The 15,193-nt window shown below is 40.5% G+C and overlaps 1 protein-coding gene across 1 annotated transcript in view; it reads right to left on the reverse strand.

The window, feature by feature from the left end:
• Cacna2d3 (calcium channel, voltage-dependent, alpha 2/delta subunit 3) overlaps positions 1 to 15,193 on the reverse strand; it is a 935,068-nt gene that overhangs the window by 60,459 nt on the left and 859,416 nt on the right. Inside the window, exons 32-34 of the mRNA XM_013030732.1 lie at positions 5,881 to 5,956; positions 3,361 to 3,413; positions 1,914 to 1,969 (exon numbers count right to left, since the gene is read on the reverse strand). Coding sequence (XP_012886186.1) covers positions 1,914 to 1,969; positions 3,361 to 3,413; positions 5,881 to 5,956 — 185 coding nt within the window. The remainder of the gene's footprint in view (positions 1 to 1,913; positions 1,970 to 3,360; positions 3,414 to 5,880; positions 5,957 to 15,193) is intronic.

Below are 15,193 nucleotides of genomic sequence, written 5' to 3' on the forward strand. Positions count from 1 at the left end.
AAACTATGTGCAATTTTGAATCAAAGTAGATTTATACTACAGTAAAATTTCTTTTCATGATAGTTTTTCCCTAATTCTTCCTTTGATCTCTGTCTACTGGCCCTCTGTTTACCTAACTAATTGAGAATCTTACTTAGCTCCACATTTTCCTTCACTCCTCCCATTAGAGAGATTTTTTGGGTACATTGTACAATTTTATATTTTAGGTTTTATTACTTGATTTTGTGGGGGATTTTTTGAGGGGGTGATAGCTCTCAACACCTGACTCTGCTTCAGTCTTCCAGTTAGCTGTGACTACAGATAGATAATACTCCAGCCAGCCACATGAGAATATTTTTCAATGTCATTAAAAAGTCTGCAGAGACGGGGGAGTAGTGCACACTTATAATCCAGTTATGGAGCAGGAGGATGAAGAGTTCAAAACCACACTGGGGTAGTGTTCTAGGTCAGCCTGGGGTAAATAGCATGATCTTGTCTAAAACAAACAAAAACATAAAATCCCTTGCAGAACTAACATACTTTACATTCTATAGATGGGTTGTAATTTTAAGATTTCCTATTGGTCGACACTTAGAATTGCCATTATTTGCAATCATAAATCCCCTAATGATAATTATCATACCCATACCCAGTTTTGATCTCATCTCAGCTAATTCCCTTAGGCTAACTTTCTAAAAGTGGGACTCTGGGTACTTACAGTCATTCAAAATTGATACTGACCCAGCAAGGAGGGGCTAGAGACAATAATGGTCATGTGTTGCCCAAGAACGACTTGTATGCATATTTAAGAAACAGAGATTAAGTCCCTATATGCAGAAAGCCAAATTAAGTGCTGTAACATTTTGTATAGTGAAATTCCAGTTTCATGTAAAACAAGTAAACAATCAGCCACTATAATGTTAAGAAACATGTGGGAATCATGGGTGAAAAGATGGAAGGAAGAGCAACTAGGAAGCATTGTATGTTTCCTGAGTTGCTGTTAGAATTCTTGTAACTTGGTATCAAAAGGAGGAAAGGAAATTCCAGGATAAAATATATCTTGTTCCTGGGTGAATGCTGATACATTACTTATTGATCTCATTTTAAAAAATGATATGCTACTAAACTGCAAATCTCAAGCATTCCAGGTTAACAAAATGAACGCGAATGAGTATACACACAAAGAAAAGAAAGAAACTGAGTGTATTTGAAAAAAAAAAGATAGTAGTTGACTGAGCAAGTGTGGGAAAGACCACTGGGAGACAGTGCTTATTAGGAGTGTGTTAGTTTCAAAGGTAATCATCATTGTCAGGGTTATCACTGTTATCACCATTATCAGGAATTAACTAGAGTTGACATCTAATGTGCCAGTTTCTGGTGAGCCTATAACACAATGTATTCTCTCATTGCCCACACATATACTCTCGAAGGGATATACTTCTTCTCATCATGAGGAAACTAAGCTGAGGAAAGATATTGTGAAAGTCTAGCCTCTAAGCCAGACTCAAATGCATACTGACCTAACTCCATTACTCGTGGATATAAGAAGTCTCTATTAACTACTGCTCAAATCACTGGAAGCTTTTGATTTATATTTTCATGAGTATTGTGAGAACAGGAAAAGTTGTTATTCATTCAGGATTGTTCCCCAGCTTTGTGAAGAATTTATCTGGGCCCCGTAGGGCCCCAAAGACTTAGTTAAGAAAATCAGGTCAAAGTGTACACTCAATAGGGCAGAATAAAGCTAGTGGAATTTTGTTTCGGACTGGATGGCATAACACTCAGCACAACAGACAGCTTTTTGCTGACAGAGCTGGAAAGTCATCAAGTTGTCCTGCATAGTTTTCTGCAAGCCAGCACATCCCTGATGAAAAAATAGGCAGTGAACCCTGGGTTTATCACTCTGGGGAAAAAAGACACCAGTTACTGCTTACCTTTAGCTGTCATATCAGAGTGCCACCAACTGCAGAGGTTAAATTCCACCAGGAACCTAAACAGATGGTGCAAAAGCCCAGCGTTACTTGGTCATCCACCTCCTAGCTAGAACAGTGACATTCTGTGTTGTCTGGTGCTGCTCACCTCATTTGCAAAAATAACATCACACTTTGGAGACCTCAACACGGCTCGTTGTGTTCCCACTGAGTTTCCACCAGACGTTATCTTACTGAGTAAAAGGCTGTTTTACCGTCAATGCTGGGCTAAACCCCAAGTCAAGCTCACCTAGACTCAAGGACTCCTCGTTGAGAAATATCCTGTGGTTTGTGCAGAAATCATTTTCTAGTTGTTATTAACTTGTCATTTGCTCTTAATACCATCTAGTATGATTTTACAATAAACAAGGATATTTCTAAAGGGATTCGTCCTGCCTCAGCTCAGAAATACAAATGGAATGTTCTTCTCTTCCTAGACCACGGTCTATAGTAACAAAGGATGCTTATAAAATTCATGCTGCAAGTTCAACTTGATAAAGCTTTGTGTGTAAGAGGAATGGGAGACAAATTTCTTTTTATGAAATGGTAACCCAGTCTGATTTCAGAAAAATCAAAATTTACTAATTTGCTACTAAAAGACATAAAATAATATAAAACATCCTTCAAATGACATAGACATAGGCCCAAATTTATTCATTCATTTTTCAGGTCCAAGTAAACTTGGTTAAACTAATATAGGTTCCATTAAATGGCAAGAATCTGCCCTTAATTCAAAGAATTGGAGTCTTGGAGGGGAAGAGAGAGTTTTGTGCAACTAATCAATCTGGTCCACATGCTTGTCCATTGGAAATATCTGCTTTCCTGTAACCCAGTTTTGCTGTAACGTGTCCAGTATCTGCTCTGGAAGTCAAGCCTTTCATCTTTGTGACACTTCAAGTCTGACATAAGTCACAGAAGCATCCAACATCTTCCAAAGAGGACCAGAATTTGACAAGGTAAACAATTAAATCACACCTGGGAAAAGTCCCCAGCCTTCTCTGGCTCCCTCATAAGCAAGCCCCCTCCCCCGCCCCTGCACTGAGCTGAGACACCCCAAGTAGCTGTGGACAGCATGGCAGTGTGTTCTGACCACAGCCCACCCAAGCTGCATTAAAAACATCCAGACATCCATGTTAAATTTAACAGTAACCACAATAAATAAATTCGGATTGTATATTGCAAGCTGTTAGTCTGCTAAACAGTGACATAAGGGCATAGGAGTGATCCTGAATAACAACAAAAGATATTTTTTTTTGGCCTTCATTATTTTGAGATGTTCAGTGAGTTTACCTCAGAGTATTATAAAATGTAATGGTTATTGAATGCATGGAACCAATCGCCCAATTCACATCAGAATACAAAAAGAAAAACAATACTACATAAAAATAAAAACCCAGAGGACTGTACTTACAAGACAAGTTCTGTCATTATCCACTTCACTGCAGAAAGGAAGGCATTATAAGGCTGGAGGGAAGAATTCAATCCATTACAAACAATGTATCACACAAAAACTTTGCAGTCTGACTTAAGGCTTTACATTAAGACAATGTTATTCTTCTAGAGAGATTGATATCAGGTTAAAAAACAGAGACTCTCTAGCTAAAGGAAGAAAATGGTTGGATACTGTATCCCAAAACTAACATTTTAAAACTTTGAACTCTCCTGTAGTGAGATGTGATTTACTAGTAAAATAAACATGCTCTAATACAAGGGTTATCACTGGGAGGAAAAAGGAAGTTCAACAAACAATGCTTAAACCTTTACCCTCTAGGGGCTAATATTTCACAGCCTAATGCTCAGGGGCTGGAATCAAATAACTAATTTCAAATGATAATTCACAGAACTCCCTTTTGGAAAGGTGATTCTGTGTTCTCTACCACTGTGTGTCATTCATAGAAATAAGCACAAATGCCATATACTTGATTTTTAATGCCTCCCATGAATTATGTAGGATTTGAGCTAGTTTTTCTTACACTTACATACTGGACTTTAAAAAAATGATAACCATATAAACATGTGATTTTTTTCTCCTTGCAGAAAATCTATAAAAGAAGGCATTGACAGCTTAATCTTTATTTCAGAATATTTTAATTAAAAAAGAGAAGTCAGATTGTTTACTCTGTGATATTTCCTATGTGGATAATTCAATTTCCTGAATTCTGGAAAATACCAGCTCTCCCCCTCAGTTGGCTCTTTGTACCTAGGTATGCCAGATATGTAAGTAGTAGGTGGACTGGGGGGAACAGGCAAAGACACTAGCAAACTCTGGGCTCCAGATGTCAGGTCCAGAAAAATCTCAGAACCTTTTGTGGCTGTGTTTAGGTGTCACAGACTTGAAAAGCCTGCCAAACTCTGGTTTCTGAGGCAATGCTACTTAATCCTACTCCATGAACATTTTAATTGTAAGAACTAGAACTGGGAAGGGGGAATTCATCCAGTTGTAAATAACACAAGGACAAACTTAGATTCCCTTAGCCATTCTATTTGGGGCCAGAAAGTAAATGAGCAGGAACAACAAAAACAACAATAAAAAAATATCAGGGGGTTAGTACCCATTAGCCCACACAGATTTCTGACTTCTAATATCTCTTGCTCTGATTGAACTATTTCAACATCTTTCTCTGAATCAGAGGACTCTTGGACCCCAAGGATTAGGGTCAAATAAGCATGTGAATTTCCAACTATTTTTTTAAACAAATGCATTATTGCAGAATCATGGTTTTGTCATTTTAACTTCAAAAAATCATATTTTCTTTCAAGAACACCCAGGTGATCAGACCCCAGGACCGTGTCCCTTAGGTACATAGCCTGAGGCAGAGCTAAGAGGATAAGAAGATGAATAAAGAAGTCAAGAAGTTTTAGAGGCTTGGCATAGAGGCAGCTCATCCTGAGGCCAGGGGAAAAGATGTTCCCCCCCCATGCCTTCTCAATATATGCTAAATAAAGAGAGATTATGTAAATATGAGATATTAGATTAAAAATGTATATTCACATTGTCACTCAGAAGAATAAAGCCATTGAGCTTTTAAGCCAAATAGTGAAAACTTATCTTGGGAACATTTTAAAGTCTGGAAACATTCCTGCTAAGATTAGAGAAAGACACCATCACAGTAAAAACTGGTATTTTTTCAAAACATCCGGCTCTTTTTTGTCTCAGAAAATTTCCAGCTCTGAACCTCTCTTGCTCTCCCATAATAGTAAAATCAAATTAAATACTTGCTTTTTAAAGCATCTCCTTGTAAGGCCTCTCAGAAGATAGAAGGTGTATATATTTGGAAACCAAAAATGACTTTTAAAATCTTGTTTTTAAACCAAATTTTAGGCTAAGTTTTGGCATTTATAAAATCTTAACCCTGCAGGGGTTATATTTAGACATACATGTGGATTATATAAAAGCGTATCTTTTTTTTCTTTCTGTGTTTTAGGTAACTGGTGGTTAAAGTGACAATGTTAGCACTTTGTAAATGACAATTTAAAACCTGGGAGTAAACTGTAACCATTAACTTCTGGCAGTTTCTAAAGTTACAGTACTTTGTTGTTTGATTAGAAATCATAACATCATCAACAAACGCAGCTCCAAGAAGTATAACTTGATCAGGGAATAATGTCTGTCATCAAAATATGAATTCATTTGTGGGCTAACAGTTCTATTATAAACCAAAAGGGATGATTTCTGCTGAACAAAAGCAAAAATTCTTAAAGAAATTAGGCAAAAATGTCCTCTTTGCTCCTCCATGAAAAGTGAGTTATTGCATTAATCAATCAAAGCCTTCAGGTTGGGGTTAAAAAAGAAGCAGTTTTTCTTAATAAATAAAGCCAGGAAATATTTTTAAACACTCATGGTCTTGAAAACCTGATTAGTTGAAAGAGGGAGATATGGTCTCACAGAGGGAAAGACCAAGGCACAGCAGGGTGCCAGCACTGTACTTACATCCAGGAGTCCATGGGCACTGTCACTGCTTTCCTTGTTGGCTCTGCACATGGCTTGATAGTCATACAGGGTAATTCTAGAGCAAAGAAGGGAAAGTAGCTTCACAAATTGAGAAAACACAGGACCTAAATGGTGCTGTGTATCAGCCTGGAGGGCTGTTATCAGCACGGAGTATACCAGTCACAAATGCAGTGTACCCTGGGGAACAAGGAACATGGAAGACTCGTGTGACCCTCTAGAACTTGGGAGGATGTTCTTGGGAAAGGTAGAGTGAGACGAGAAAGCCTGCCAACTTGATAGCCATTTTGGTCTGAAGTAAGGTTGATTTGCAGGAATCAAGATACTCCAGAGGGAATATGAGTTCTGAACTGGACATGGGCTCTGATCTCCATGGTGGATGATCCCTGGGAAGGAGACCCTGGGCTAAGAAATAACAGGATCTTTAACTTTTTCAAGCTCTAGGAAACAGTGGACAATTCTAACCAGTTCCTCACTGGCCCATTGTGCCTCTGTCCCCAACCTTGTCCTACAGGTCTCTCTATACAGGGCAATTTCTTGGCAAGAATTTGCATTGACTTGTGTGTGTGCTGGTCCTGGTGCTAAGGGCCTGGATACTATCAGCACTCAACTATTTGAGCAACAGCAGCTCCTTTTACAGCTTTTTGTTAGGTTACTGGAGATAACAGTCTCATGGATTTTTCTGCTTGGGTTGACTTTGAACCACAATCCTCAGATCTCAGCCTCCTGAGTAGCTAGGATTTCAGCACCCAGTTTCATATTTCATTTTTTCACATGTCAAATGACTTACAGAGATGCTCTGACAACCAAATAACCAGTAGTGTACAGTCGACACCATGCTTAGGCTCTTAACTCTACATTGTTCCCAAAGGCCCAAGGAACAGCAGTGTGACATTCTCGTTGAAACTGGGATTGACACCAGATATAAAACTCTAACTCATCCATTTAAACTTTTGACACCTCAGTTTCATATTGTGAAATGGTGAAAACAATTACTCCCTTGAAAGGTGCTCCTCAGGGCTAAAGAAGGTAGTCTGTGTTGAATTTAGTATAGTACTTGGTCATAGGAGACATTCAGCAGAAGGCAAAGCTGCACCTGCTGCTATTTGTTAGGATGTTTTCATCATCACTATTAATTAATGGGATGGTGTTTAGAGCAGTTGGAAGAAGCTCAGGTTTTACCCAGATGGCTGGAAAATAGACAAGCATGCTTCCTCAGCTCATTGGAATGTGCACTATAGAATAAGACTTACGCTTTGCTATGGTAGTCCCAGGTGCTCTCTAGAGTGAGAGGTAACTATGAGACACTTCTGCAACTTTTATACATGGGCATTTTAGCCAAGGATCATAATGACAATTAGCTGGTGCCTGTTGAACTTCATGGAGTAACCTTAAGCAAAGCATTCTTCTAAATACATTCTAACAAGATAGATTCTGATCATCTCAATTTTCCAGAGAGGCAAACCAAGTCGCATCCAGTGCAAATATTATGCCTAAGTTCCCCTAACAAACCAATGGAGGAGCCAGAACAAGTTGACAAGTTGGGGGCCAAGCTGGATCCACTTTGGCCTGCTTTCTGCTCAGAATTAGGATAAGATTCTCAGAGATGCTTTGAAGTAAGACCTATGGCCCATTCCATTGTCTTGCTGGAAGGTCAAAAACAATGTTGTTCAAGATGAGGTCTCATAGCCAGAATCAACTCACAACTCAAGATGAAAAGACTGTGGGGAAAGTCCCCAGCCAGGCAGAGCCAGCTGGCTGGCAAAACCAGCTGGTTAGGCTTGTGAGGGGCTTTTGCCATGGTAACCACCCAGCTGCACAGCTGGCAGAGAGCTCAGGATTTTCATTTCCCAAAGGCTCTTACTTATAAGCTGAGGCCAAATTAAATTGCTCCAGGCAGCTCCCAGGCCAGGGCTTCTGTCTTTCATTGCAAAACGGGGGCTTTATGATACCTCTGCTGCCAAGGAGGTTACAAAATGAACCTTCCTGGTCTTCTCTACATGTAGACACCCTTAACTAGATGTTGCAGAAAGAAAAACTTCCAGATTATTACCCTTTTTGAAGTGATTTTGTTACTGTTTTAAATAACTCCGTTTTGTGGCTACCTGTATCCTGTTCAGCTGATTATAGAGAACATGATAACTGCCTACTTTCATTGGGCTCTAAAATAGGCACCAAGAATCATGCCCAGCCCAGGAGTGGTGTAGAGCCCAGTGGCCCTCAGCTGCAGGAATTTATTCTCATTACAGATAACATGCCTCAATCCTCATGGCATCACTCCTAGCCACTTCAACCATGCTTGGTCCAAAGCCAGAAGCTTGAGGCCATACTACCAGCAGCTCTGTGCTTCCATGAAACTTTGATACAGGCAAGCACAGTCTCTGAAGTGGCAGCTCAAAGTAAGGCAAACAAAGCATGGACAGCCCTATGCTGCCCGGGACATGGAGACTTCTCTACAATCATTTCACTGGCACTTTTCTTTTCCAGCCAGACAAACATTTAAAAATATTTTGCTAAGAACTAGAAAAGATTACATTTAAAATTACTTACAATTTAAATTTATAAAGGTATAAGCTGAGCTCATAGGCTGGTTAGTAACTGTGGAGATCAACATTACTAACCACTATGTAAACATCTTAATATTTGTAAATACAGCCCTAGAAGCAGGAACAGGGAGACATTTGACATAAAAACCCATCATAGGACATAATTAAGCAACTCAGGATCAAAGTCTGAATGCAAAATGAATCACTGAAGTGGCATGGAAAAATATGGGCTCCTTTCTGAACTCTGGGGGTGATATGAATGTGTAAGGGCATGAAGCAGAAACTCGGGAGCTCCTTAACAAAGGGACTGTCACAGTGGGAAGTCACATCTCACGCTTACATACAGAAAAGCTAGACTGGGGAAAGAAGGAAAGCTCCACTATAGAAAGGTCCCTCCACCTCAACCCATAGCACCTTCCCAGCACAGCGCAACACCTCTCACACTGTCAATGGCAGTGAGCTTATACCACTCTGGCTTTAACCAGAAATCACCAAGAATAAGTGTAGATGATGAGAACTGATCACCAGCAGAAAATTGGCTTTCACATGGCTGTACTGGCCAGAAGCCCAGAACATGGAAGCCATGGTAGAGCACCTAAAGGAGAACCATGGGGCCTCTCTGTTTTGCTAGATTAGGCAGAAGGTTCTGTCAACAGCTAATCAACACCTTTCCTAGTCAGGTGTTAATAATGTATATATTTAAAAAAAGAAAGGACACAAAGCTGTAGATGCCTCTCACATCAGTACGTGGTCTAGGTAATAAGAGCGAAAACTAATAATTGATTGTTTTCTGTTAGAAAGTAACCAGTTATTACTGTTACCGTTAATAGGATAGGAAACTAAGGCTCAAAATAGCCAAATCATACTTTAGGATATTACTTGATGAGTTACTCGGATTCTGGTCACGGTAACAAATACCTGAGAGAAAGAATTAAAGAGGGAACGAGTTATTTTGGCTCTTAGTGTAGGAGGTTGTAGTCCATGATTAGCGGGTTCTATTGCTTTTAGGTCCCTGTCAAGGCAGAAATATCATATGGAAGAACAATAAGAAAAGCCATTCACCCAGTAGCAGCCGGAAGGCAGAGAGGAGTAGCAGGAAGGGCTCAGCCCCTTACTCAAGGAGGCTCCACTGGTCACAGTCTACCACCTCCCAAAAGACTGTTCAAATTTTGAATCTTCTGGGCACTGTTGATTCAAACCTAAGGTCCTAGTTACTTAGGAGGCTGAAATATGAGGATCCAGGTTTGAAACCAACAGGGGCAGAAAAATTATGAGGCTCTTATCTCCAAGTAACCAGTAAAAAGTGGGAAGCAGAGGAATGGCTGAGTGGCAGAGTAACTGCTTTGAGCAAAAATGTCAAGTGAGAGTGAGAAGTATGAGGTCAAGCCCCAGCTCCAGCACAAAAATAAATCCGTAGATAGATAGTGAATCCATCAAGGGAACAAAAATAACTTCCTATTATCCTTTGCCTCCTTGAGAGAAGCCCTGGTTTGACAAATAAGACTAAGATCCTCAGGACCAAAAGAAGGTCTTCTGAAGGAATGGGGTCCTAAGAGTCCAGCCACCTCCCAGTATTACAAGTGTTTGCCTCCACTCACAGCAAGAGTGTTGCTCTGCTGGCCACATCTGCTTCACTGAGGATCAAATTCATGGAAACGGAGTAAGGGATACCTAGCTATTTGCTTGTTTGCTCATTCACTGGCTCATCCACACAAGTTACCTTTCCTTGATTTAAGGGGTAGAATGCTTGCAAGAGCAAGCTTGAGTTGAACCTTTAATATCATCACCTACTCCCTCAGCAGAGATGGAGAGGATCACATTTCGAAGTCAGCCTGGCAAAATGTTAATTAAAAGCAATTAATGTCACATTTGAAATTTCCTTTGCCTGTTTCTTTGGGTGGGTAACAGAAGGGAAACATCTGAATTCTGCTTGGGAATAAGTTAAGAGAAAACCCCCCTGAGTAGAGAAACTTGTAGGCTGGAGAAGCATCCTTGAGCTCTGCCAAGATCAGAGGCTATGTCTACAGTTCCGAGTAACTGCATCATAATAATGCCTGTGATGTGCTGAGCACAGGCCATGCAGACCTGCTGAGGTTGCTGATGACATTAGTAGTAGTGGTAAAACCCAGTAGCTGTTAGAGAGTTCTTATACATTCCTTGTCTGGCACACAGCCCAATGGCTAGATCTTCCATGGTCATTTGAACTCAGATGGCTTGGCACATGGCATGTTGGGGATGCCAGGAGTTGGGAACACAGCCCAGTTCTTGTGTTGCTGAAATGGATAATAAAGGAAACCACGGTCAATAGTCAGAGGATCTTCACTGTTGAAAGCAAATTGTGGTATGTTGAAAGTGGTAGAGACTTCTAGTAGTCTTCTCATAGCTATTTTTCTCTTCTGACAAGCAAAAACCTGATTTTTTCTTCCTTCAGTATTAGGGAATTGAACTAAGGCCTCTTATTTGCCAGGCTGCAGAAGAATCAACAAGCAACATCTCTGGCCTGTTTTTCAATCTCTAGCCTGATTTTGCTGTCCACGCCCAGGCTTCAATCCCACAATCCTCCTTCTTTTAGGTTTCCTGTCATCTTTGGGTTCACAGATTCATGCCACTGTGTTTGGCTTCTTTCCATGGAGACTGAGGCTTATGAAATTTCTGCCAGGGCTGGCCTAGCACTGAGATCATGTGATCTCCACCTCTTGGGTATGGGTTAGAGAAGGGATCTCATAAACTTTTGTTTTGGGTTTGGCCTTGAACCACAATCTTCCTGTCTCAGCCTTCCAGGTAGGTAGCTTTACAGGCATGAGCCACTGCACCTGGCTCTAACTTTTTGGTGTGTACTTTTTCATACTATGTTTTAGTAGTATTTCTTCAATGATATAATATTTATAGATAGACATAGTAATAATAATAGAAATAGTATTTCATTAGGAAAACGAGGCCAGGCAATTTGGAGGCTACTTAACATGTTTATAAATTTGTTAAACTTAATTTTGTAAAGAATTTTGTCAAATTGGTAAAAAAAAATGACATTTTGGACCTTTGTGAATCCTTCAACCATCCTGGAGTACAGATATGATACCTGGAACTTAGCAACTATTTTATGTCATTAACCTTGAGTTTAAAAATGAACTTGTAGGGAGGTATTTAAAAAATATTTGGGAATAGTAGTTTATGCTTATAATTTCAAATACTCCAAGCAGAGGGAGAAAATCACAGTTTGAGGCTAGTCTGGCAAAAAAGTTAGTGATACCTCATCTTACTAAACAAGCTTGTCATTCCCATTCAGGAGGCATTGTGGTCTGAGATCAAGCCTATACATAAAAGACTATCTGAAAAATAACTTAAAGCAAAAAGGGCTGTTAGTGTGGCTTAAGTGACAGCGCACTTGCCTAACAAGTATAAGCCCTGAGATCAAACCTGAAATACCTCAAAAAACAAAACAAACAAAGAAGTTGTAGTGTTGGGTCTATGATGACAAACATGAAGCATCCAAGTTATTAATTTACAAAGCATAAATGAAAAAAATTTTCTATTGAAAGTATGGAGGTTCCTCAAAAGAATCCACATAGAGCTCCCCTATGACCCAGCAATCTGACTTTTGGGCATTTACCCAAATGATCACAAACAAGACCATACTAAAGCTACCAGCACAACTATGTTTATTGCAGCCTTATTTACCATAGCTAAGATACGGAACAAACCCAGATGCCCCTCAGTAGATGAATGGACCAAGAAAATGTGGTATATATACACAATGGAATTCTATGCCTCCATCAGAAAGAATAACATTGCCCCATTTGTTAGGAAATGGAAAGTCTTGGAAAAAATTATATTAAGTGAAGTAAGCCAGGCCCAAAGAAACATAGGTCCCACCGTTTCTCTTTTTTGCAATAACTAGCATATGTCTGAGACAAGCAGGAAAGGTCAGATAAGTTGATGTTAGGTGAAATGAACCCCAAGATAAGTATTCAAATGGTTTTTATTTCTTGCGATTGTTTCTAACACATTTATAAGATGATTTCTTTGTTGCTTTGTATGTCCCTCTCCCATGGTATAACCCCTGCTATCATTGTATTTGATGTTGGTATAATTTGTGGAGGGGAAGGGAAAAAACAAATAGTTTAAATAGGGATACAGGTGGACCCACTGCAACAATGAGATGTACAAGTCGTTACGTTGAAAAACAATAACAAGGATACCATCAGGGTGAAGATGACAGCAGCATTATACTATAATTGGGATTGTCTCTCTAGCAGTAGCTTCAGGATTTTACAGAGTGGTTCAGTGCAATCTCCTTGCCTCTGCATTCCAGAATGCTTGGCCCAGAAACACACTTGTCCAGACCAATCTGTCTCCTTTTTCTCCTTGTTCCCTTCAACGCCACCTCTGACAAAGCATACTTCTGTGGAAATGGTAAGGCCCACAGGAAGCCAAGAAGCCATTACATTCATTACAGGAGTTGTTGAGTATTAGCCTTCAGTAGGGCAGTCAGTATTAAAGGAGAGCAGCTATCCAAACATAACAGACTTTTCCTTTCACACTCTAGACTCCAAGGCCGGGGCATTTGCTAAAATGTAATGTGATTACCAAAGGTGTGTGTGTGTGTGTGGTGAGGGGACTCCCAGCTCCACTACACAGGCAGAATAGAAAGGGTCCACGTATTGACTTCTACCTGGAGATACCATTTTTTAGAAAGGTGATTTCAACAGAAGAGGATCTGCCACAGCGAATTCCACACAAAGAAACCACACTAATGAGTGTGTGGGTGAGGTGATGAGTACATTTGCCAGGCCCTATGGGGAAAATACCAGTGACCTTGGACAGAGGAAAGCCCAGGGATATTGCACTAGGCACAGCATAAAACCAAACTAAACCAGAAAAGCCACACACACACACACACACACACACACACACACAAGCACATTGGCACAAACAACAATGAAAGAGAAATGGGGAAGACAATGGCGGAGAATGATAACTACCGTTGGTAACTCTAAGCCAAAAACCAACTCATTAGCCATCTATTTCCCAGCAAGCCACATGTACTCCATTGACCTTTCTGTCCTGAATCATAATTAGATATACAGCAACAAAAGGAAGGCTAGGCTTAGCAATTCATACCTGTAATACCAGCTACTTGGGAGGCAGAGATTGAAAGGATTGCAGTTTGAAGTCAGCCCTGGCACAGTCTGTGAGACTTCAGCGTAACCATGCTTGTAATGGCAACTCTGCAGGGTGTGTAACTAGGAGGATTTCAGCTAAGCCTAAACTAAGAAAAAAGTGAGATCGCTTGTTGAAAAATAACTTAGGTACCAAAAAGATTGGGAGTTTGTCTCAAGCAGAAAACTGCCTGTTCTAGCAAGCCTGAGACCTTTAGTTCAAACCCCAGGATAACAAAAAAATAAAAACAAAAGACCCTTTGACCTCCCAAGAAACCATAAAAATATTTTTGGTAAGAGTAAAATGCTCAGAGAAAACACTCGTATGGTGTGTATTTGATAAAAAGCCATAGCTTGGCCAGGCACTAGTGGTTCCTGCCTGTAACCTAGCTGAGATCTGAGGATGGCAGTTTGAAGCCAGCCTAGGCAGAGAAGTCCTCATGAGAAGCTCATCTCCAATTAAACATTCAAAAACCAAAGTAGAGGAACTGTAGATCAAAGTGGTTGAACACTAGTCTTGAGCAAAATTGCTCAGGAACAACGCCCAGGCCCCAAGTTTAAGCCCCAAGACACACACACACACACACACACACACACACACAACAGCTCTCTTTAAGCCTTCAGTGAGGATTTACCTCATTTTCTGTTTTTGTTTTTAGCATTAGGATTTGAACTCAGGGCCTTGTACTTATTGAGGTGGTATTCTGTCACTTGATCTAAGCCTCCAGATCACTTTTCAGTGCTTATTCTTGAGGTAGAGGCATTCTTTTTGCCTAGGCATATGCCCAACACAGAATTCACCAGTTTTGGGTTTCCCACCTTTACTGCGATTACAGGCAGGTGCCATCCCATCCATGTTCCACCTGTGGAGATGGAATCTCATGGATATTTCTGCCTTAGCTAGCAGAACTGAGGTCCTCTTCAGCATCTGACCTAGGATGGTATGACAGGCATATACCACTACATCCAGATACAGATTGAAAAGGGCTCTCACAAACTTCTTTGTTTAGGCTGGCCTCAAACTACAATCCTAATCTCAGTATCCCAAGTAGCTAGGATTACAGGTATTACCCACCAACATCTGGCTTTTAATCTGTTTTTTTGCTGGCTAATCTGCATTTATTGAGCTCCATATTGAGCTCTTTTCAATGTTGAATGTTAACATTATTACCTTCCTTCTTCCTGGCTCAAAAGTTATAAAAATGTCCTGTTTGTCCCCCTTGTCTAACCACTGGAGGTGCCATCACTCATAGGCGTGGGGGAGTGGGGAAGGGGATGAGATGGGAAGAGGGGGAAGGTCCACTGTCAGGGTTTAGCCATAGTAGGGTGCCCTTCCTGAGGTGAAGTCTGATGCTTGGTCTTGCTGTCTCTGTGCTCAGTGGTCCCTTCAGTATGGCTGGGTGGGAGACCATCTCCCTGAGAACTAGAGGAGAGTATATCACCAGAAGCAGAGGAGGTCTATCTCCTCCCAACACAGCCTAAGAGAAGTGATACAGGTACTGGAAGACAGTCCAAGAAAGAGACCCAGAAAGATGGGTGTGGGGCTCTTCTGTCTAGGAAGGGATCAGTTCAGACATCTATGTGTGTTTG

This window comes from Dipodomys ordii, unplaced genomic scaffold (assembly GCF_000151885.1).
Source record: "Dipodomys ordii isolate 6190 unplaced genomic scaffold, Dord_2.0 Scaffold132, whole genome shotgun sequence".
NCBI classification, from domain to species: domain Eukaryota; kingdom Metazoa; phylum Chordata; class Mammalia; order Rodentia; family Heteromyidae; genus Dipodomys; species Dipodomys ordii.